This window comes from Crocodylus porosus, unplaced genomic scaffold, assembly GCF_001723895.1.
Source record: "Crocodylus porosus isolate Cpor-Errol unplaced genomic scaffold, CroPor_comp1, whole genome shotgun sequence".
In the NCBI taxonomy this organism is placed as follows: Eukaryota; Metazoa; Chordata; order Crocodylia; family Crocodylidae; genus Crocodylus; species Crocodylus porosus.
Window position 1 is genome coordinate 26026877 of NW_017728917.1, and position 25740 is coordinate 26052616.

A 25740-nucleotide genomic window follows, 5' to 3' on the forward strand; every position below is an offset into this window, starting at 1 on the left:
CGCCACTAGGGGCACGGCTCTAAGATGGCAGCGAGCGGGGCTGCCCTCCCGGTAATGTCGGGCCGGGGGGAGCCCGCATCCGCAAAATGTCGCCGAGCCCGGGCGGGCGGGCAGGAGCAGAGCGGCCTGGCAGAGGCCTCGCCGCCGCGGCCAAAGTTTGTGCCGCCCGTGGCCCCGCCTGCCCAGGCCGGGCGAGAAGCGGCAGGGCGCCCTTCGCGGCGGCGGGGAGGGTTTAGCGGGCACCCCGATGGCCTCAATCTCCGCCGGGATTTTCTATTTATACCGAGCTGTCAGGCCGTGGCGGGGCTGCAGCAGCCCCAGCCCCTCCCCGGCCCGACCTGTCGGCGTGGATTAGGGCCGGGCACGGCGCTGGTAGCGCGGCCCGGGGAAAACTTCTCCCGGCCGAGAAAACTCAGCGCCTCGTTTCCCTCGTCTGCCTCTTCCCTCTCCTCGCTTCTCTCCATCTGCCTCTCCCCCATCACGTCTTCAGCAGCGACTTCCATCCACCTCCCTCCTTTCGCGCCGAGTTTCTGCCTCTTCCGTTTTCTTTCCTCCCCTCCCGGCTCCCTGTCCCCTTGCCTGGAGCCCGGAGCATCCGCCCTGGGCCCTGGCTGCCTCACGCACGTGGCTGCTCACTGCTGTGGAGGGCCTCCAGATGCTGAGGAGTTAGTTGCTCCTCTCTTCCACTTATGTAGTTTCAACCTCAAAAGTTGGACTCCCAGCGCTAGGATAGACCCTCTGCCTCCATGATCTCTGTGCTTTGTTCCATTAATTTATGTGACCTATACTTGTTTCCCAGAGGTCTCTTGACTGAGATACCAGGTTAACTAGTAACTCTGCAGGTAACAATATACTTCCACTTCTGTATCTGCCAATGCAAATGAAGACCTACATTGTTTGCCAGCATTTAAACTGGCTTTACAATCCAGAGATTAAAAAGACTTCAGTTAAATGAGTGTCTCCCTCAGAGGTCAGCAACAGGTTCCAGGTGGAGGCAGACTCCAGATTGAATTGAGGTGCGTGCCTTAAGGGAGGAGGGGAGTGCAGAGGTTCTGATTCTACAATAAAATGCTCAAAATAACTATGTCAGATATAAAGAATTAAAAAAGAAAACAAAACACTTCCTTCTCCTGGAAAAAAAAGTCAACTTTCATAGAGAGTGAAAGGTAGCATGACACTTATTAATCTACATAACTATCATAGTCTTGTCCTAACTATCTCCCCCTCTTTTTTGTAAACCAAAGACTACTTAACAGATGTGTCTGAGCCATTTTACTTTAACATGTTTTTATTTTAAGGAAAAGGCTCAACTTGCTGGTATGTCTGCTATAGTCTCTTTCTCCCAGTATTGAAAAGATGGCTCTGAGGGCCATAAAACATTTTACATTTAACAGACCACTTGGTAATCTCTTTCTATATTGCTGATTTGAAAAGGAAGTAAAACAAAAAAAGTGATATAATGTGCATACTTTTCTGTACTGTAAAAATAATTCTTTAACAAAAAATGTGTAATTCCAGGGGCTGTTTCCTTAAACTCCTAAGGAAAACGGGTGCAGCAGTTGAGCACATACTCACTAGTTGCAAGTGTTGTTGCCTGTTACTTCTGCTGCGTAGTAAATATTACCTGACCTTCAGAGTCGTGCAGTGCTTGGTAACTGGAGCTTAATATTATCAGGCTTTTGTACTGTCCTTTTGGCAGATTATACCACAATGCTGAAACTGGACCAAAGGAGAACGTAGAGGATGGGGTGCATTTCTGTGAAGATTGCATTTTTTGAAAAAAGTGTCTAAAAGATGAATTTGAGGTTAAGGGTTTTTTTTTGCTGTTCAGCAGAAGGGGGGAAACAACCATGTTAACTAATTTTTGGAGTTGTGTGTTGCCCAATGAGACCTGAGTTTTTACAGGGGAAAATGATCTATTTTGTTTGCCAGGCCCACATTAGAAGTCATCCTGCATTCAGGAGGCAGCTGTAGTTCAGCCTACAGTGATAGTGGAAGTCCCACCCCTCGCTCCTGTTGTAACTGATGAGAAATTTTATAAGTCCGTGGGATTGATGTAGCTAGAAAATGATTGGCTAACAGGAATGACAGACACCGTGTGCTACTACTATTGACAAGTTAGTGTGAATAATCATTCTGTTCCTGTATGTATGTTTAAATGTTTTGTGCGACAGCCTAAGGCTAGTAAGAAGTGAAACTGCACCCTTCTTGTGCAAGTTAATCAGATGTGACATGCATCTAGAATAAACTAGAAATCTGTCAAGCCTAGAAGTCCTTTTTTTTTTTTTTTTTTTACAGCAGTTGGATACTTAATCTGAAACGCTCAGCCCTGATTTATTTTATATTTTAGTTTTAGATCAACCCTAAAGAGTGTTATAGTTGCTGTCAAGCCTAGAAGTCCTTTTTTTTTTTTTTTTTTTACAGCAGTTGGATACTTAATCTGAAACGCTCAGCCCTGATTTATTTAAAGTTAAAAGATGGTATGTCTACTTCTGTACTAAGGGTAGCTTATTCTGTTTTCCTCTTATTCAGTATCTGGCCAGAATGATGGAGTTTGTTGGCTGGAGAGGAGGAGAGGGGGAGCAGTGTTGGTTTTGAGTGGTAGATGCCTGTGCTTACATGATTATTCCAAGTCGGAAAGTGTGAGTGTATTCAGTGCAATAATACTAGCTTCTTTTTGCAGTGAGAAGAACATTTTTATTCCTAAATAAAAAGTCATTACAGATTACTTAGTGGAAGAATTAAGTCTGAAATTCTGGCTATAGCATCATTTTAATTTTGTCTTCCCTTTGATTGAGATTTGCTAAACTTCTAATTTTGTAAAGTCTTTGTGTACTTCTTGGTAAAATTTTTAATACATACTTTTCTTTAATGTTATATGAAATTGGATAATCAGCAGATTAAGGGTGTTGGATATTTTTGCATCGTAGTCGCAGAGTTCTCAAGATTTCTCTCATTTTTCTGAGACCCTCAACAAAAATGAAACCAAGTGTTGGTCATATTTATGAATATTTGGCTTTTTTGCTGAGATTATTTTCTGGAGACAGATTTTTTTCTGAATTTGATTTAAAGTGCCAAAGAACTTGAAGGTACTCAACAGTAATCTTTCTTTTTTGTCCCTCTATCTCGATCAACATTCAGATTGCTGATTTAGATTTATATCATATTGGCTGTTTGAAACTAGTAAGAATTTTTGCATAGCCCCAGTGGATAATCAGGTTTTACAGTAAACTCTAGTTAATTTGCCATTCCAAGAAATGTGTAAATAATGCTGGAATGTACAGAAATGACCATTTATCAATAGCTGATAATGGAGCTACAGGTGGGGATTTGGAAACATGATGAATTAAGCCCTAGCAGTGAGTTATCCCATAGGCGAATTGAACAGATTTTGCTCTACAGCAGCCTTGGATATGTGGGGGAGGGTGGGCCAGAATATCCTCTCTCTCTCTCTCTCTCTCTCTCTCTCTCTCTATATATATATATATCTCTATAAAATGAGAGAGATATATATATATGAGATGACATATATTTTTAAGATCATTTACTTTTTAGTAATGTCTTCTATGTTTTCTACTCTCAGAGAAGTTACTTTTTTGCCTTTTTGTTGTTTTCTTTATATAAAGTAGATCTGCTCTTCATAGTTTCAATTTGGAGTTCTTGAGTATATTTTTCTCCTTCAAACCTTATCCAAATCCACTTCATATTCTCCCTCCCACATACTTTCTAGCAATGTTCCCAGTGGGCAAGAGCAAATGGAACTTGCATGTCTAATTTTATTTGCATATGTATAAAGCACTAAAACTTTGTGGTGGAATGGATTTTTTTTTCTTCAGTGAGAGAGCTATTTCTGAGAAAAATGGTACCCAGTTCTTAGAATGAACTCATTTTTACAAATATTACTGGAAACATTTATGACTTTGGACTTCTGTAACCCTACAAATGATCCATTTGCTTTTAATCTATTGTGCTAACTAGGGGAGTAAAGTCACTGCTTTCCAACAAAAGCAATTATAAAACATTTCTGTTTAGTGCAATTTATCTTGTAACCAACCGGTTTCATTCAGGGAATATTAAATATTCTGCAGTTCCTGAGTTTTGTTTTGATCTGCTATTTATTGTCCCTTTGACAAAAATAGTGCAATTCCGGAAACAGAAATTTTTAATGCCAAGTATGTTTGTTAAATATAAATGCTTGCACAAAGCTTGATCCTAGTATTATTAGTGCTTTGGCAGATTCTCATATTCTTTTCTGTATGTCGCATAGTAAATCTGAATTATTTTCTTCCTATACGGCATCATTAATGTGTCTGTACATGATGTGATTTAAGGCCAAAATGTTTGGGTTTTTTACCATTTAAAATTGCAGTTCCAAACTTCTGACATTGCCTTTTTCAGATTATTTATGTTAATCCAAGCGTTTTACTTTGGAATAATAAGTATCTCTTAGTTATGAATTCATAAGAGTTCCAAAAGCAATCATTCAAGCAGTTATACTTATTTCTATTAGTCTCCTGTCCTTTTGGATTTCAGTGAAGTTGCAGGTTAGGTGTACCTTGATGATTTTTGGTAATCCGAGAACAGTCACTTATATTTAAACACAGTGGTTTTGTAGTACAAAAGTGTGATACATGCACATAGGATTGTGCTAATACTTCATTTTGATTCTGCAGAATTTTTGAAGCAAGAACTGCCAGTGACCTTCCTAAAATAAACCATATCCAAACATGTAAAACATCTTTTTGCTACTTTCATGCTGCATGCATTTGTGATAACTTGATACCTGCCCCAAAGATTTCAGTCTATCGCACACAAACAGAACTATAGTGAATATCACACCAAGTGGTGTTATAACTATTTGGTTATGTGTACAATTATTTTGGAATCGTTCCAAAGGTAATGCCTTATTTGGAGGGGGAAGGGACTGTATTTAGAAACTTATCATGCGCCTTAAATGCAGATTGTCAATGGTAATCCTGATCACAGGGTACAGTTAAAAGGCATTAAATGTTTAATCAATAAATACGCATAATTTCCCTCATACTAGATAAAAAATTAAGACATTTTTACTTGTTCTAGTAAGCTTTAAACTGATTGTGAAAATGGGTTGCTGAGTAAAGTACTGACCATAGAACAACTCAAGTCTTGATTTTTTTTTTTTGATTTTTTTTTTTTTTTGAGTCTGTTCTTAATGGTAGTGTTGGAGTGATTTAGGCATGATGGTCCAGGAATTATGCAAGAGGCAAGGTTTGTTGTGGATGATATCTTTTATTGGAGCAACTAATGAGGTAGGGATAGTCTAGAAAAGATTTTGAATGTTGGTGACCCGAAGAAGAATGAATGTATAGCATTTGGAAGCTTAAGAATCTATCCAACTATGCAGTTTGTCCAGTAAAAGATACCATTCTCAACAATCCTTGCTTCCATTATTGAAGTGTTTATAGAATGCTGTTCTGTTTATAGGTCCCACTAAAAATCAACCAAAGATCAATATAATGTCTGTAAGACATACTCAGAAAAAGGAATAATATTCACCGAAAAGGGCCATTTTAACAACTCCCTGAATTTACTGTCAGAATAAAGCAACTTTCTTAGTAAGTAGTGGAGTAAATATTAGCTTAAACAGCCCTGAGTTGATTACACAGTTGTATAATACACACTTAAACTCTACAAAGCTTTGGCCCTAGCAGAAATACTATTTTATGACCGTGTCAAAGTTTCTAGTTATATTAAAAGAGTGTGATAAAAGAAACTTCTATTTTTGTCTTTTGCTTATCCTTTTTTGTTTGGTATGGTGTCCTGCTACCTTTTGTCTTTAAAATCAGAAACTTGTTGAGGGTTGGCTGTTCCAGTCTTTGGGGGTTTCCAAATAATTGACTAAAGATTTGTTCGGTAGGTAACAGGTATTGGTAAAGAAGTGCATTTTTCAGAAATGTACTACTGATTTGTATTTTTATTAAAAATTGCACTGCGGTTTTAGCTTGTGTAATTTTTGGAGTTGTTGATGATAAGTTTAGGTTTTCAGAAGGGTGGACTGCAGGATGGTTGGATACTTATTTGATTTTTTTTTAAATATTTTTTTTACAGAAGTCCCTCCTTTTCTGGTCTGATAATTCACTGATTGGCAGGGTCAGGCACTGGTCTCTTTTTGAATTAGCTGAGACCTCTGTAACTATACCCTCCTTGGGAACCTATTTCTTCCAGCCATTTCAGTGGCTAGAAAAGTGTATACTTTAGACTCTTCAGTGGATTTACTGACACTTACTGGTGAAGTAGTTCCATATGAGAAATTTTCTTAAACCTAGTTCGATATTACTGAGCTACCATAAAGTAATATCACTTCAGTCTGTATACCTTAGTCTTTTCACATCACGCTACTTATTTTGTTGTATGAGACATATTGTTAGAAAGTGTTACTAAGATCCTTGTTTATTTGAAATATACTGCAAATGTTGAGGTTCTTCAAGTATAATTATGGATGTTAATGTATGATAGTAAACAGAAAAAGAGATTGTTGCAATTTAACAGTCCCTCTAATTACTCTTTCTCTTATATAGGTTGCACAGAGCATTGAAGATCACCATCAAGAAGTAATTGCCTTCTGCAGAGAAAAAGGTTTCCATGGTTTGGTTGCATATGACTCCGATTATGCGTTGTGCAACATCCCTTACTATTTCAGTGCCCATGCCCTAAAACTGAGCCGTAATGGGAAAAGTCTCACAACAAGCCAATATCTGATGCATGAAGTTGCCAAGCAACTGGACCTGAATCCAAATCGCTTTCCTATTTTTGCTGCTCTTTTAGGTAAGTGGAGTAATTCAAGAAGCCTTGCATTACATGACTAGCAAGGCTTGCAACTTAAATTGCTTTAACAATAAATTATTGTTTTTAAACATATAATTTTAGCCAAGTGGAAGGACTCAGGCAAAACTTCTCCATTGCACCACCCATTCTCCTACCCTTTGTGTCTGAGCTGTTTTAAGTCTGTCGTTCTATGCTGTAGTGGTGTTAGGATTCTCTGGACGCTACACATTTATGAGGGCAGCCAACTTTTGAGTCTGCAGAAATGTCTTGTGAACATCTGTGAAGGTCATTTCAAAGAAGCATTTGAAATAACTTCAGAGTTTGTGAAGAGAAACAGTTTTTGGGCAGTGTTAATTGGTAAAAATTTAAGCTCTACTTTGATTTTATTAATCTTAAATTTTGACTTAGGCATATGTACTTGTCTACTCTTTCTGCTGTGTGTTATGCTAAAAAACAAAACCAACCCCCCTGCCATTATGTAGTGTATTTTTAACTTGATCACTTCTCCCCCTCTTTGGTGTAGTAGCATAAAAGTGTTGTACAACTGTAAATTTCTAGAACTACAGTTGCCTGGGCTCATGTCTCCATCCAGTGAGATGAAGCTCAACAGCCATTTTATTACAGAACAATGTAAGACCAGAACTGAAGAATAATATATTTGAGTGAAACTGCTGGGAAAGTATGGGTAGATAGTGTTTGGCTATAAGACTGCTGTTTGACTTTTGCCTGATGAAATAATGACTCTTAATTAATTGCTGGTCCCATTTCCTATGGTACTGAGGTTTTCTATGAGAGCCTTCAAAATAATAAGACGTATGTAGATTAGTACACTTTCTTTAAAAAAAAAAAAAAATTAAAAAAAACAAAACAAAAACCCTCCCAAAAATACTGACTACGTATTTTTTTGATCATGATATGTTGGATAGAATGCCAAACTAGGTTGGGAGACCTGTGTTTTATTCCCATGTCTCCCACTGACTTGCTACATTACTTTGGGCAAGTCATATGCTCCATAAAATGAGAATAATTTTAAAGTGTTTTGAAACCTGCAAATAAAAAGTTCCATATATTTATTGCTCCTTCTGTATGCCAGTGTTTCTGTCAACTTACTGACTTTAACAAAATCCAAGTATGTATTGTCCCTAGCAAGAAGAGAGAGAACCATGTATAGGGTAATTAAAAAAGAAACTGCAATGCGTCTACAATAAGGAGGCAATATTTCTGATCCTGCCAGTCCACATTTTCTTTCCATGTTGAAATAGTTGCAGACTTGGGTAATGGTGGCAGTGAAAAATGACTATTTACATTTTGGAATTGAAACACAAATTTTGAGTTAACTGTGTGGCTTTGAGATTAAGGGACTTGTAGTATTGGTGGGTCTTGCAATGCATTTTTATTAAAGTTGTGGAACGCATAATTATTACAATTTGTGGTAATTCTCCTAACCAGTAGTGTACAAAATGATGAATTATACACAAATAGCATTTTCTTTATCTACCATAGAATTATAGCTATCTGTGTTGTTCAGGATTCATCAGTTCAATCTTGAGAAATGAGACTCATGCAATATTTTTCCAAAGCACTGATAAACAGCTAGTCATGCTTGAAGTTTTATGTTGGTGGTGATTAATAATCTACCTCAGTTGGCCCCCGCCAGGCAAATATACCTTAATTTGTATTAAACAGGTAAAGGCAAGTCTTATTTTTATGTTTAAAGGTGCTGATATTGTGCTTTGAATTGCCTGAAAGCTGATTTATATTGCACTGAAAATTTTTTGTAAACCTATAGACAGTTTTTCCTCAAAGGATCAGAAGTTGGTTGTTTTTGCATCTTCTCAAGTTGGTTCAAACCTTGTGTACATATCAAACCAGTAGCATAGTTGGTTTTACGATTTTTGTAGGGTGACAGTAGGAAAGGTTCTTTAGGAACTCTGCATATTTATGGAAAATAGACTTAAAAGGTACATTTATTCAGGCATATCAATGCTGTGCTGTATGTTTAATGTTATAATGCATGTTGCTGAATTTAGGCAGTATGGTGGTACAAACTTTATAAAACTGTATTTGGGATTAAAGTATTGCCAAGGTCTTCAAGAATAACTATCAGCTCAAAATTCTCAGAAGAGAGAGAGAGAGAGTAATATTTCAGTAATTCTAATCAAAATTTAAAATGTACAAGCCCAGTGTTTCTGTAACCTGGAATATGTGTTAAAGCAGTTCAGCTCATAGAATCCAAGTTAAGCTGTCTTGGCTTGCTTGGCTCCACAAGCCTCAAATTACGTTCCTTTAGGTCCCTATGGTATTCTGTGAACCTTATTGATAAGTGAAGATAACCATCATGGGTGAGGATTACAAAGAGCTTGTCTACATGGAGAAATTGGCTGGCATAGTTAGAGGGAAATATTTACTTTGTTATGGCTGTGTAATTCATCCTTATGGGCATTTTCTGAAATGAGTGACTTTATTCTAGAACAAGTCTAAATAGGTTGCTGTCTTAATAATTTTTATGGTATTTCCAGGGGGGGAGTCATTCTTATTTCAAAAAGGAGTGCCTATATGGGGAGTGATACTCACGTAACAGTAATTGAATAATCATTCTGCCTTGGCTATATGGAACAGTCTTCTTGGATGGATTCGTTTCTATTTCTCTTTTGGATTTTAGTTCCAGAGGTTAACTTCACGAAAGGTTAACCTTTTGGGCTGAAATTTTTCTAGAACTGATGTTTCATTTTCTGGGTGTCATTCTTCATATTTGAGGGGAAGAAAGCTTTGCTATTTAGTGCAAGTGAAATGAAGACTTTTTAAAAGTTTATTATTAATGCGTTTTGGACTAAGGAACTGAAACTTGGCAGTGAAATAGTCTTAGCATTTGAGTATTTCAGTTAATTTATAATGTTAGTAATTTTGCAAGTTTGAGCATTTAAAAATCACATTCTGAAGATGGTGGGTGTAGGTTACAAGTCTTTCCCTCTCTTCTCTAGTTACAGAGCACTGTGGGAGAGAAAGTCTTTGTACTGTGCAGGTATAACTTAGTAGTGTAGTATAGGAAGGAGTGCCCCACCCAGTGAGCAGTTAAGATGGTGCCAAAACACCCTATTTCAGTGTTTCCCAAACTTTTGATATGTAATATGAACTTTTTTTTCCTGAATTAAAATTAGTGGCATACTTTGCTCTTGTACCTGAAAAGGGTTGTATAATATATACACACAATATATATTATAATTCCTCCTGCTCCCCTCCCCCCCAAAATTCTATTCTCCTCCCAGAAGAAGTCATACTAGTGCTGAGATATACTGTTAAAAATGACAGCAGAAAAAAACCTGCCCTGCTTTTCCCACTATCTCCCCTCCTGACTCCTGGACTGTACCTGAGGGGGCAAGGGCAGCCCTTGTGGTGGGGCTGCTCCTGCAGGTCTCTCACTCCTGCCAGAGCCAGGCTGCAAAGTGAAGCTTTGTGTCTTTCCATTAACAGTAAAATGTGCTACTGCAGTGGTGGCAGCAGTCTTCAGAAGAGCAGCTGGGGCAGGTGCAGAGTGCCAGACAGGGGAGGAGAGCATTTACCTCCTCACAGAGGCGGATGTTATCTATTCTCATGTCGCACTACCCCCTTTGGGAATCACTGCCCTTTTCTGACTAGAGTGGGTACTTAATGTTTCCCAGCCAAACTCTTCTTTTCTTTGGTTGAACTCTTCATTAAGTATTGACTTGAAAACATTTGTGTGAATCTTGGCTAATGGAAAGCTAAGCATGTTTTGATGTAGGGGGTTCAATAATTTTTTTATGCGGATGTTGCTTCAATTTGCATATACTTTTTCTTTAAAAAAAACAGATGATATGCAGGCAATACAAAAAGGAGTTGTGCAATTAAAAGGAGTTGGGAAAGTTTAGTGCTAAGGTTGCTTGTTCAATGTTAATCTCTTCCCTCTCATGACTATACTATATAAGAGGTACTTGTTTTGTTTGAGATGTAGTGTGCACTTATTTGTGCTCTTTTGCAGAATTTTTGAAGGAGATACACTTCATATATATATATATATATATATATATACACGTACTTCTTAATATTTAGACTACTTAACAGTACACAGAACAGGCTGCTGCACTTATGTGTCTTTTAGTTTCTGAAGAATTATGAAGTAATCAGACTCAGGGTGGGTTTGAATTAAATCAAATAGCATCGATTTAATCACCTTTTTCTACAAAAAGTGCATTTTTGTTGTTTGATATAACCTTCAGTAAAATATTCCTAAACAGGGTCTCTTTTATGGCCTTGCAAGCCTGCTACCATGATAGGTTTTCCCTTCAACCATACCATTCCCTCACTAGATCTCAGATCAATGGAGAGGCTACACACAGGCACTTACCACTCAAGACTTCTAGAATAGTCTGCTGAGAATGTTTCTCTTTTGTTTCTACTGCCCTTCCCTCCTTGCATTTATCTCTAGGCTCCTCCTCCTTGCCCAGGTCTACTTCACCCCCAACAATCCTCTGTTCATTTAACATTTTGAAACTTTGCACTTTTAGAGAGAGGTAAGGGTTTGACTCTGTGTACACAAACTTGCAGAGAGACAATAGGGCTGATGGGTAATCAGGTCTGTTCTCTCTCATCTCCATATACTGTTGTTAACAAGGATGTTATTTCTGGAGAGACAAATCTACAGTTTGAGAACTGAAACTAAGTGTCACAGAGATACTTCTAGAGTAGACTGAGCACTAAGACCCATTGGGTAGAGTGGTTTTCTTTAATATTTAGTAATCTATCGAGGAGCCTCTGGGAACCCCATAAGATTGGACCCCTAATATAGTCCATGGCCTGTTGTTACTTATTTATAAAACTTTTCTAAAAAGGGTACATGAATATATTGTCTCAAATAAGTTATAATCCCTATTCCATGATGATATCTTTGAGCTCTAACCCATCTTAAAATAAAACTATATATAGGTTTGTTTGTTTTTTTTAAAAAAAGCATCGTAACAAAAATAAAAAATCAATAAAAATCTGATTGATTGATTTAAAATCATTCATTTTATCTACTCTGATCAGACCGTTACAAATATAGACAGAGGCTTAACTGGGGAGATGCATTAAGATTACACAAGAGTTGGTTTTGTGACCTAGAGGCTGAAAGCCTAAATATTTTACAACCAAATCTTAGTTTTTATAGGTGTTGATGGAACTTGTTCAGGAAAGTTTCTGACTTCCTTGGGTTCGGTGAATTTTTCAGCCTTAGTAGAGGACAATGGAGTGTTATCTTACATGGCCTCCAATGATGCAGCAGTTGGTAGTGCTGTTCTACAGTTGGTATGTGAAAAGCATTTGAATGCCTCCATGAAATATATTTATAATCTTCCAGTTAATTGCTGCATGTTCTCAGGAAAAATATAATAATTTATTCTCTGTGGCAGTTGCAGAAGGAGGTAAAGGATTGAATGGGCATGGAGATAAAGTTCTATTTTTTAAAATTTCCATTCATGTATGGATTGTGGACTATTGGTTGGTTGTTTTTATACTAACCATTGCCCAAAAAGCATCTGCTGCTGAACTGGCAAGGGGTGACTGATAGGAAGGTGCTGAATTTTCTTCTTATTTTTGTATGGTGAATAGCATTAAAAGTCAGCTAAACTATACTACATTTCTAATTTTCCTTGTAAATAATTGCTAAGACAGCCACAGCAATAATATGTGGTGTATGTGAAAATATTGTTCAGGAAGATGGGTTTGTGGAAAGTTTGAAAAATCCTGCTTTTTAAATAGGCACTGAAAACTTAGATTGCTGTCACTTTTCAGAAACAACCCTGCCCCCCAAATATTAAATTTTCTGTGAAAAAGGGTAAAGATTTTATCTAGCTGTTTTGAAAATCTAGTTTCAGATATGCTGTGTTCTCTTGCTGGTTTTATTAGTGATTTTTTTTTTTTCTTTCTTCCCCTCTTTGAAAATCTCCTCCTGTTTTTTCAATCCCTTCTCAGATTGTAATGTTACTGTGCTTTGGAAAAAAATCGTAAATGACTTTCCACTTCGCTAAAATCATTTAAGGGTAATAATGATCAAGTAGTTAATCTGCTAGTGCCGTTCATTCCTCAGTTAACAAACTGACTCCAAGTTGTATTCAGTATAAGTAATTAGTAGAACCATGCAACTTGATAACCTGTTTTAAAAGTGTTCATATTAAACTGAAAAAATGTGTAAGGATGACTGGAACATGGAATTTCTAGGGGAAAAATATAGAGAAACAGTAGCTTTAGCTTGGAATTCAACTTTCTGTTAAGTAGGATTTTATGCTAAACCCTTCTTTAACCCAACATTGCCACATTAAGCCAGTTTGTCTTTATACCTCTCATGCATAATGTTCTTTCTAGGGTAAATCTTTTTTAATGGTTTCAAGGCTTAGTGGAATAGGCCAGTTGGGAAACCACATACACGATTTAAAAATGAGTGTTCATTATTTATTTCAAAAGTTTTTTTTTTCCTTATTTTTCTGCATCCTTGTCTCAAAAGCCTGACTGCTTCAATTATATTTTGTTCCATTGGCTTCCACCATTAGCCCATGGGGCCCAACCATTTTGGCAGGTGTGCCACAAATTAGCACTGTACAATCTTCAAATGCCATTTTGGTCCCTTTACCTTGCCTGATCTTCTGCTGCTTCTTTCTGGTCCAAACCCAGTCTGTTGCCTGTTCCCTCCATGATCTGCCACATGTCATACACGGGCTATCCATGCCACTTGTTGGTCACCCTTGATGTAATCCAACCTACTGCACAGTTGGGATCATCCATGTCTAAATAATCCCAAACAAGTATTTATTTAAACCCCCTCCTGCCCCCCATAGGAAAAAAAATCAGAATATAATTATTTGAAGTAAAACTTAGCTATTCAAATATATATACTTTGGAAAGTTAATAACTAAGGTTGGGCTTTAAAAGTGTGGAAGTGCATTAAATTTACGCTGTTAATAGGATTTACAGTCTTTTGAACACTTTTTTATAAGTGCAGTATTCTAATTTTTTTTACTGAAGTCATTGATAAGAATTTACAAACTTAATTCCTCCACTTCCTTGGGTAAACACCTTGATTAGGATTTGACTGTAAATTTGTGTTGCTGCTTATAGAATCAGTGTGCAAAAAAGTGACTTTTTTTTTAAGGTGTACTTTTAAAAAAAAGTTCTGAATATTATATTCTAGGTAATCACATTCTACCTGATGAAGATTTGGCTTCCTTTCATTGGAGTTTACTTGGTCCAGAACATCCACTAGCCTCACTTAAGGTACCAACTTAATCTAATTATTAGCAATTAAACTAATAATTCATTGTAGCATAAACCGTAGTTGTACTTAACAGCACTAGATTAACGCTTAAGGTGCTTTGTCACATATGACACTGAACATCGGGTATCTTTCAGCTACATGAAAACTGCACAAATAGTTATTAAGGCACACCTTAGTTTATGATGTAACTTTTCATGGTGTTATTTTTTCCTAGGAAAAAGAATTGGTTGTTGTTAATGCATGAAAACTTGTTCCTAGTAAAAGAGTAAGAGAAAACAGTAAGGACAAGTCGGCGTGTATCAAGACTGGTGCAAGTACATGTAGTCCCTATGCAATTAATCATTTGTGACTTGAAATGATGGTGTCAGTAAACAAGAGAATGGAATACATAGGAGAGCAGTATAATTTATACTGATATGGCCTTCAATGAATGTGCGAAGTATGTAGCTTCCATAGTAAAAGAGTTTATTTTATGTCACGAAGTTGCCTCTGTACTGCTGTGCATTCTTCTTCTGTCTCTTCTGTAAAATACACTTACTTCGTGTAATTGAACATTACGTGGATATGAATTATTGTTCTTTATTGATCCCATGGATTTTTTACTTTGTCATTTACATGGCTGCTAAAATTAGTTCCTTATCTGTAATAATGTATATTCATAATTCTGAATTTTTTAAAACCTGAAGATAGAGTGGGGTGCTAAAAGATGTGAGACTGCTCCTTGAAGCCTCTCAACAATACCATGCCCATGTGAGGAGACTAAAGTGTAACTTAATGGCTGAAGAGGATTTTATCTCCTAAATTCTCTGCCTTTTATTTCTTCCATTAATAAAACAGGCACAATTAATTCCTCTGCTTCTCACATGGTTCCAGTTAGGACAGATCTTCAGCTGATGTAACTTGGTTTTCTGGTGATGTCTGTGGGATAATGGTCCTTTATGTCTGTGAGATAATGGCCACCTGAGAATCTGCACCTAGTTTTGAAAAAAGCTTTCCATGCCTAAACGGTACTGAGGAGTTGTAGATAATTATTTCATTCATGTTGGTATCAAGCACTATAAAAGGGCAAGAGAGAGTTGTGTGGATAATTGCTGGCCAAACTGAAAAATCACAATCCTTTACCAAGATCATCAAAATATTTGTTTTTTCCAGTGAAATGAAAAATCTGGAAAACTTTCATACATCTGTTGCATCCCTTTTAAAGGCATATATGGTTTCTCTCCATTGTTTTCCCATTAACTGGCTTGGCCTGTGAGTAGCATTTCAGGTGTTAGTGACCAACTAAACTCTTATTCTACTGGTTCCCCTTTTTATGTTGAAAGTTAAAAGTGGTCAATAAGCCAAAAGCCACTTAGAAAGAGTAACTGAACTACTACAAGGATAGGATGATGAACGGGGTCTTTAAAATTACCACTTTCCACTTCCCTTAAACTTGACATCAAGCTATTCAGCTTTCTGACGTACATGTTAAGTTGTGCTGCTGCAAACTGTAGGTGAGCAGCAAAGCCAGACCTATTCTTTGGGTGAACCTGATGTCTTTTATTAGACCAACTTAAATAGTTGGGGGAAAAAAAAAATGGAAAATTTATTTTTAGCAAGGTTTCGGGTTTAAAAACCCTTCGGCAAGCTTAGGAAGTCTCTGCAGTTGGTGTGTGCTCTTCCTGGATGGCATGAATAGTAAAGAAGCCAGAGGCTGGGCTGGCATGCATGTGAGACAGGCAGTCCGTGAAGATGTAAACTGAGGAGTCAGTGGGTGAGACAGGCTGGGGGGAGGGAGGGGAATGAATGTAGCAGTTGAATAGCGGAGAGGTACCTGGGGAGTCGGATGTCAGGCAGGTTTTGTGTCATAAATCCAATGTCTGTATTTAGTTCATGATTTTTTTTTTTACGTTAATGACGTGAAGTTCATAGGCTCGTCTCTGAGAAGTGTTTGGTAAATTTCCTTTGAGTATTAGAACAGAGATTGGGGAGAGAGAGAGGTTTTCTTCAAGTTTCTCGTGGATTTTGTAAGTTTCTCCTAGATACAAAACATCATGGACTAATCCTCAAAGGGTTTTATGAGCCACTGGAAGAAGAATTCCTCAAGGACTGCACCATCAAACCCTTGCTATACTTGAGATGTATCGATGACGTCTTCATCATTTTGACTGAAAACCTGCAGTCACTGATTGAGTTCCATCAGAAATTCAACAATCATCATCCCTCCTTCCGACTATCTCTTGAATACTCCAGCACCAACATCTCCTGTTTAGACATGATGATCCAGAATGGTAAAATACAGACCACGTTATACAAGAAACCCACAGACCAACATACATATCTGCATAGAATGAGTGATTGCCCTAAGCATACCAAGAAAGTTGTGATATACAGCCAAGCCCTAGGATACCACCAAATTTACGCTAAGGAGAGTACCTGGGATTACCACCTCACTAGTCTTAAAAGGGCTTTCACCCAACAAGGACACTCCTCCAGAGAGATGAATTGCTGCAGTACAGAAGAAAATCCCCCACGAATCGCACACCACTGGTTGGTTATGACATATCACCCCTCAAATCCATGTGGAAAGTCCTCAAACAATTGCAACCCATACTAGGAAGAGGACCCTACTCTTAAAGAGATCTTCCCAGAACCACCCATTTTAGCCTTCAACGAAGCACCAAACCTTGCTAACCTCCTCACCAGAAACAAACTTCTTCAGGCCCAGAACACACCAAAGGGATCCAGACCATGCCATGACAAGAAATGCAAACCCAATTACCTGTGAGGGCACATTTCTCACAAGAAAACTACTCTCTCTCTCCAATCTCTGTGTTCTAATCCTCCAAGGAAACTTACAAAACACTTCTCAGAGGCGAACCTATGAACTTCACTTCATCAGCCTCCTGGATACAAAAAGTCACGGGCTAAATATAGACATTGGATTTATGACATATTATATAACCTGCCTGACATCTGACTTTCCAGGTACCTCTCCACTATTGAACTGCTACATTCATCCCCCTTTTCTCCCCTCCCCACCTCAGTTTACATCTTATCTTCACTGACTGCCTATCTTGTATGCATACCAGCCCAGTCTCTGGCTTCTTTACTTTTCATTCCATCCAGGAAGAGCACATACCAACTGCAGAGACTTCCTCAGCCTGATGAAGGTTTTTTAAACCTGAAAGCTTGCTAAAAAAAATTTTCCAACGAACAATTTTTATGTTGGTCTAATAAAAGATATCAGATTCACCCAAAGAACCTTGGCTGCCTAAATAAAAGCAAGTACAATTTTTGCTTTCTTGTGCTGCATTGTACACAAGTGGTAGAGAAATCTGTAAAGGAGTAAGAATGTGTTTGTCTATACTCATGGACCCATGTGCACACACATTAGATTATTAAATTAATCTATATTTAACTTTAAATTAGTAAATATTTTTATTTGATAAATTTGTGTGTTTAATTTAATGCACCCTAAACATTTTCATTTTGAGATCCTAGATGCCCACCATTAAGAACTTTTTGTTTGCATGTGTAATATAACCCAAAGATTGAAATATTGCTTGGACAACATGGCAACAGCCATATCTAATAAGGAACTTGTAACATTTGTAGGAAATTACTTGGCATTATGAAAATAAAATATTTTAAAATTCATTTTGCCTTGTTAGCTTTTACATTAAGGTTTTTTTATTTATATTTATTTATTTATTTATTTGCTTTTCAGCTTATACAGTTGTTTCTAGACTAAAATTAATTTTTTTTCTTGACTTGCACTTTTCTGTGCATCAGATATTGCCCCTTTGAGTTGTTTTTATTTGCTTTTTGGCATAGTTTCATAAATTATTTCATTGTAAATCTGGCTATAGTGACTTTTTGGTTGACTCTAGATATGGAGAAAACAAAACCATGCCATGTAAATCTTTGAGGTGCTGTAAGACTGTTAGATAGTATTGTCTTTTTAAAGATGTTGGTAACTTTCAGCTCTGATTTGATTGGAGTTGGAGCACCTCAGAGTTCTGGGAACTTTGACCTCTCAGTTTAGCAGGAAAAGGAGGACCTGGTAGCTTAGTGTTCAGGTATTGTTTTTCTGTGGTATTCTCTCTCTTCTTGTCTTTGTACGTAAGCGGAGTAGTGATTTACATTAAAGGAAAGAGTTTGCTTTCAACCAACTATGGATTGGGGAAGAAAAAAGTGCTTGTCCTATCAAATAAATGCTACTTTTATTGTTCTTGTGTGCTGGAGTATTAGTAGGGGGAGGGGGAGGAAAACGAAAGCAACTTTCCTACAGATGCATAAAAAGTTAAGAAGCTGTAGCTGCTCAATTTGAAGATTCCTGCAAAACAGTGGGAATGGAAAGGGAAACTAAACCCACTCTAATTTAGTAAAATTCTTAGGAAAGAATTATTTATTTCTTGTTGCTTGGGTGTTAAAACTTCTTGGAGTAAAATGCTGAAAATTTCTTTTCTGACTGCATTCAGTGGCTACAGAGGGACAAAAATCTTTGCCTATCAGAGGGAGGGGCTGTCTTACCACTTTAGGAAAGATTTACAGTGCTATGGCCAATGTTAAATTAAGTTGCCTGTACTGCTGTTGCTACAATAGGAGACAAAAAGTACTGTAAATGCTGTAACCTGATTTAGGCCAGGGTGTTGACTATTTCTGTTTTTAAATTACCTGAACAATAATTGTTGGCAGGTCAGGTAAATAATAATAATGTTCAGCATGAATGAGAGAAAGTATCCTATTCATTGATCAAGAGAAAAGGTCCTTAGAATGACCATCTGGAACAAGGAGTTTATTGAAAATAGAGCAGAACTCAACAAGAAAGAGTTGATCCACAATGCCTTTCTTAAAAAAAATGAATCATGCTTTGATGTATATGTATTTTTTTACTTTATTTAGCTTGTCCTGGGTACAGCTGTCATTTTTAATGGATCTATCTGGGAAAGAAAAGAAAAAGGTCAAGACAGTGTAAGGTCAAGAGCAGAGTCCTGGGACCAGTCATGCAAACTGAGAACTGGTAACAAACAGACAGTCCCCAAACCAAATCTGGTGCACAGAGATGCTTCATTGAGTCTGTCTGGCTACCTGTGGGCCAGAGAATTTGGGGATATGGTTAACAGGGACTGTGCCTGCCACAGAATATGTGGCTTCATGGTACATGATTGTTGGTGGCAGGTGGGTGGGCACAGGCTGTGCTAATGCAGCCCTGCCTGCCTTGCAGTTGCTTGGCCTGTGCCCACTTGACTGGTATTAAACTGAAGTTTTATTCTAACACTATTGAGAGAGAGAGAGAATCTTGAACACTTGCCAGGACACTGGAACTAGAAAAGAACTTGGGTTTAGGATCAATTTATTTTCTAGTTCCAGTGTCCTGGCAAGTGTTTGAGGTCCTTTCTCTCATTAATGTTAAAATAAAACTCAAGTTTAACATCTTTCTTACGTAGCAACAAAAACAAAACCTTACCATTGCTTTTGTGGATTTTTATAGTTTACAGATGCTAGGTAGAAATTTAAATTTGTTCTAGGATGGCAGTTTCCATGTTACAGTTTTTCAGGTGTGAAGTTCCTCCCCTTCCCCATAGTGGAGGAGGTAGTGTCATCCACTTATAGCAAATATTATAGTGCTCTTTTTTGGATAAAATGTATCCTGATGATGCTTAGGCTGTCAAAAACTGATGATAAGGCTTTTAACAAAAAAGTTTTTTAGAGCTGCAGGACTTGTCATGGGAAAGTCTTACATTTTGTCAAATAGCTGTACAAAATGGCTATTTTATCTTTTCAAAATGCATCAGTGGGACATTTTCCTTTTGTCTGCCCATCAGCTTTCATAAAATGTGCATACATATCTTATTTTCAACTGGAAAGGAAACCCTGCAATTTCAGGATAATGCCAAACACTAGCCCAGTAGATATAAGGTGAGATTCCTTCCAATTATTTTGCTTTTGAAACCTTTTTCCATATTTTCACTTCCCTGAAAGACCTTTGCAGAAAAGAGGAAATTACTGATTTTTAATCAATGGCTGATTTTTCATCGATGGTTTTCTAAGAAGTAAAATACGAGTCTGTTTTAAAATTATTTGAGTATCTTTACCTTTTTTTTAGTGTTAAACTTCTTTAAGTTGTTTTCATTTATTGCCATTTATTAAAGATTTTGATGTTTCCATGTTAAAATGTACTACTTACAGCTCAAGTATTATAGTTTATAATCCAAAGAGTTGGGGAGAGGAGGTGGGGGGAATAGCTTAATTAGATGGTGGTGGAAAAACTACTAAATAAGCATAACTTTTTATCTGGTAATCCAGACCAGGTGTGGGTATGTGAGACTGAGTGGGCAGGCCAAATGTGAATTTAGGATGCTGTATTACTTGTTTGTTAAAGGCTCACATGGAATACAATGTAGTTATTAAAGATAGGGCATGTCTGCACGTGCAGTTAATGCAGAGAAATAGCTCAAGGTGCTCCAGAGTTTAGAGTTTTTTGCTCCCGGGTGCGCTGTTTGCACATGCGCCAAGACCACAGCATTCCAAGCTGGTTCAGAGCATTCTGAGCTGGTCCAACTGGCGGGAGACTGTAGGGGTCAGCCTGCTAGCCCAGGGATGTTCTATGCAGCTCACTGTGCTGTTGAGGGGCTGGCTAGGGCATGAGGATGCTTTATTGCAGGCCTAGTGGGCAGGTAGCCCCCCTCACTGCAGCGCCATCATGCCTCAGTCAGCCATGTCAGCGTTAACATGTGTGGTGCTGCAGAGTTAATATGTTTATTCCTGCCTTATAGCATCGCATGTGTAAATGTGAGATGTTTAATGTGGTGCTGTGTAGGCCGCTCTGCAGTCAATGTCTCCTGTAGACATACCCACAGACTATTACAAGAACCTTGATTTACTCTTAAGTCTATGAAATGTAGGTTTGATGATCTTTGGTATATCTGTATAGTACAGTGCAATGCTATGCTAAGATGCATCCTGCCAGACTTGTCCCCACTGCCTGTTAAACAAGAAGTGTTATAGCTGAGCCCATTTGCCCATGTAGCATCCTGGCGCTTAAGCAAAAAAAAAAGGCCTGCACTCACTGGCTGCTGCACTGGCTGTTGGGCTTCTGGGGGCTTGTGGCAGAGCCGTTTCATGCAGGGCAGGGCAGTGGGGATCGACACCCCCGCTCCCCAACCTGGCAGGAGCTGGTGAGTGCGGTACTTTTTATTTATTTATTTATTTTAAAGTGCCGGGCACTGGGGCCGGGCGGGGCAGCCATTGATGGGGCTCGGAGAGCAGGTGGGGGGTGGGACCTGTTCAATTTGGAGATTTGGCCAATTAGGCTGCAGCCAAATATCCTAATCAGATTAGGCCAAATCAGTTCGGGACAGTGATTCAAATCACTGTCCCCCAAATCAGCCAAACCCGAAGCGAATGCTAGCCGCTTCACGCAGGCCTACTATACTGCATCATGACTACACTGCTTCCAGTTTGGGACCAAATGCTCACAAGGCTATTGTGGTGCGACTCAGCCTGGCTTTGCCTTGAGCTGTACAGAATAGTCAGTTAACGTGCATTGCATTTTTAGAGTTAGAAATTAAGGAAAGGACCATAAAAATCAAAATTTAACTACACCATTTTTTGACACACAGCTCCTATGTTCTGTAAGCCAAGACAATGCTTGCTGCTTAGTCAAATATTCCATAACAGCAGGGCAGAGGAGAACATAATTTATCAAAGGTACATTGCACATTTGAAGTCAAGAGTTTCCACACATTTTGATATTTGCACAACAGTAAATACCAGCAGGGTGAATACACCTAAGCACTGGTTATCCTGTTTTGAACTGTCATTTAGTGTTTCCTTTCTTAAAGTAGATGTAAAAGCACAGTGGAGTATTACTTCAAGGGAAAGACAATCACTAAAGAATACAATAATGTAAGGATTTTACACGAAATGTGGAGAGTAGTCGAAGGGCTGGCCAGTCACTAGGTTTTCTGAAATCTTGGATCACTTATCTGCATTCACTGTCAAGACTAGAAACTTGCTGCATACAAAACGCCACCGAACAGTGTACAGAGATCTTGGATAGTAACCTAAGGGAGTTCTTTCTTGCCTGGAGGTACCTAGAAAGAGACTGTTTCTTTAAAAAGGAAAAAAATACATAACAGTAAGGAAAAACTGGAATTTACAACGGTTTGAATGACTTGCAGAGTGGTTAATTCTGTGGTTGTAATTGTAAATCCAAATAAGTTACAAAGCTATGCATGTGACCTTGTAAGGATAGATCCATATTTTGAAAGATGCACAAGTGTACCTTCCAGAAAGCTTTGTATCTTTGGGCTCTCACAGATTCATTCTTTAGGTACAGGACTTCTGAAGGAGGCAAAGCTTGTGTATTCCCTCAGTTCTTTTCATTTCCTCGAAATCCAACGTGGTTCCTGAAAAAAGCAAAATTTATCAGAGAACCTTATTTTGGACTTAAAGGCAACTGAAAGTTCTACATTTTACCAATCAGCAACCCCTTTTCATAAATATTGTTGAAACAGATCCTCTGTCCTGGGAAATCAACCAGTATGAAATCTACTTTTTAAAGGAGTAGGTTTGAGGAGAACATTAAGGCCTTAATTCAGCAAAGTGAATTAGTAACTGCCTAATTTCCATTAACTTCAGAGACTACAAAGGACTGGAATATGGCCATAATCTACCACAGCATGTTAACATGGTTGTAATTTGTGTTGATTTTGTACACAGTGGGTACATCTACACAAGATGCTTAATGCACAGTAGCTTAATAACAGTGCTCAGTCGCATGTCACAGCACAAACTGCTAATATGCTACTGTGCAGTATTGGGCTACTGCGTAGTAGTGTCACTAAAAAGATGTTCATTGGTGCTACTGAACAGTAACTCTAGTTACCATGTGTTTATTTAGTCCTTGATTATACAAGTACTAAAATAAATGTGCAGTAACTACTGCACATTAATACCAAGATGCAGTAGGGTCACATGACCAGTTAACCCAGGTAACTGATCTGTTAGGCTTTATTATCGTGCCTTGCCACCAAATTTAAAGCTTGTTTACACTAACTAAATTAGCACCCCTGAGCTAATGCAGACACATTATATCAGTACCAATGTAACTTACTGGTGTAACTTTTACTGCTCTATGGACATGTCTACATGTAATGCTTCCGAAGGGAAGTACTAAAGCACAGTGCAGTAACATCACTGTAAGCCAATGTGTAAACACACCCATTATGTCATAACTTCACACTGGATTGTGGTGTGTAGCTTTACATTGCATTTCTTCGCTCACTGTAAAGGTGGTTTATAACAATTTAGCAGTGTTTGTTTGTCTGCAGTGTTTGTTATCTACATTTTTAATCTAGTCAGAAATCATTTTGTTCAAGACTGCATTTTCTTCTCTTAGGACAAGCTGTGTTCTTGTGATAAATATACATTGTTTTTAGGCAATATAGGTTTAAGACAGCTATACAAACGTAATCAAAACTTGTAATTGGTCAGGATAATTTTATCTATACCAATTTCTCTCAAATGCAAAATACTAAGCATAAAGAAAAGGCTAGGCAGGCAGTAATTATGGTTTAATAAATTATGGTGGTTTAAAGTTGGGTAATGCACAGTAGATGCTAACTGTTATATCTTATACTGGGGGCATCAAACATTTTGGTTCATAGGTGAGCTCTGGACTATGAGGCTTCCTGCAGCACATTAACCACCCTAGGCGCTGGTGGTGCTGACAGTTGGTTTGGCATGGGGATTAATGCCACTGCTGCTCACCCCACTGCTGGAGGTAGGTCCTCCAACCCACCCCTGGGTCTGGGTTACAGTCTGAGTTTGACCACCTGCTCTCTCCATCCTTATACATTGCCCTAAATTTCTGTGATTCAGTATGCACTCTTTAGGTAAAATGTACTATTTTCTCTCTCTCTCTTCCCATGAAATTTGGGACAGATGAAGTGCTGAATTCAAGCTATTAGAATAAAATAAACAAGATGTCCAATTTAGGGGATTGGCTTAGTTGGTTCCATAAAAGGTAAGTATTGTGGTTGCCTCACAAGTCTTGTTTGGGTTGTGATTTTTGGATTGAGAGAGGAATCCCGTTGGAAAGCTGTGGGTAATTCATGTAACTTTTTGAATTATGCCTCTGCTGGGGTTCAGACTTTTAAAGGTTTTTATTTTGACTGTCAAGGACTATCTTCTGTCTTGGTTGTGCCACCAAATTACATTTTTAGGTGTCTAGTTCTTAGGTTTTTGAACTGCTTTCCCTTTCTTATCCAGTAGATGGTATCAGTGTGCTACAAATGCTGTTTAATACATTTTGTTTTCCTTGTCATGGTTCACTCGTATTCCAAAATGTCTCAATATTAGACTTTCCTGTATAGTAAGAGTCCTGAACAATTTTTCTTTTACAGCCTTTTAGTATGTTTATGCTTATGCTACAATGAAGCATTTGAAGTTAACAGTACTCAAGTACTGTTTCATAAGGGCAATTTCTAGCCTGTTCTTCAAGTATATACAAAGACTGGTATACATTATATTTGCTGTAATAGTCTCCTAAGAACAGCTCAGGTTGGTTCAAAAGTCCTTTCATAGGTTACATTTTTTAAAATTTAAGTATGTTTTTAATTCTAAGCATGGAACTTAGTGCTGAATTTGGATTTAAATGAAATATTAACCCAACATGTTTACGTAGTGTCAGGTTCCTAGGCATACGTATTTACAAATGAGTAAGTTAGCCAAATACCTCTTTTCCTCCTCCCCATCCCCACACATCTTTTTTTTTTCTTTTTGTTTTTAAACCCCCTCATCTTTACCATTGTTAGGATCAAATGTATTATGTGAGGCTGCAAGAATTGTATCAGGATGCATGCTGTATTACATTACAGGATCCTTTTTAGGTTTGTAAAAATCTGGCTGCTTTTTAAAAGGATTATATTTGACTATAAGATATTTGTTTCCTTGAAGGAAATGCTTAGTGACTGGGAGGCAAACAGCTGTTGTCAAAATACACAGGGTTAATAAATTAGAGCCTGATCCTGTAAAAAAACAAAAAACAAAAAACCACACAACAAAGCAAAACAAACAAAATCCCTGTGTTTAAAGTCTAGTACATGAGTAAAGACTGAGAAACTTCAAATAATGATTCTATTTCAGTGTTATCTTAGAGAGAAAGATTCCTCCCTCCCCCCAAGATCTTTCTGTTTTCTTTAGGTTGTTCATAGATTTCATAAACATTAGGGCTGGAAGGGACCTCGGAAGATAGAGTCCAGCCCCCCACCCGAAGGGCAGAAATCAGCTGGGGTCATAGTTTCATAGTTTCTAGAGTTGGAAGGGACCTGAGTAGATCATCTAGTCGGACCCCCTGCCAAGGCAGGGAAGAGTACTGGGGTCAAACGACCCCAGCAAGATGTGCATCTAACCTCCTCTTTTAAACACCCCCAGGGGAGGAGCCAGCACCACTTCTCTTGGAAGCTGGTTCCAGGTCCTAGCCACCCTGACTGTGAAGTAGCACCTCCTGATATCTAACCTAAACCTACCCTCTGTCAGCTTGTGACCATTATTCCTGGTCACTCCTGGCGGTGCTGGGGGGAACAGTGAGTCCCCCAATGCCCACTGATCCCCCCGACTAGTTTATAACAGGCCACAAGATCCCCCCTCAGCCTTCTCTTTTGGAGGCTGAACAGGTTCAG

General features: G+C 38.2%; 1 protein-coding gene across 4 annotated transcripts in view; it reads left to right on the forward strand.

Moving 5' to 3' along the window:
• Window positions 1-25740, forward strand: part of FAM120A (family with sequence similarity 120A) — an 84193-nt gene that overhangs the window by 9872 nt on the left and 48581 nt on the right. For 3 of the 4 annotated variants that reach the window (XM_019536940.1, XM_019536942.1, XM_019536943.1), the window contains exons 1-3: window positions 1-51; window positions 6558-6804; window positions 13985-14067. In XM_019536940.1, coding sequence (XP_019392485.1) covers window positions 25-51; window positions 6558-6804; window positions 13985-14067 — 357 coding nt within the window. In that variant the 5' untranslated portion in view covers window positions 1-24. The remainder of the gene's footprint in view (window positions 52-6557; window positions 6805-13984; window positions 14068-25740) is intronic. The other variant, XM_019536944.1, reaches the window with a different exon arrangement.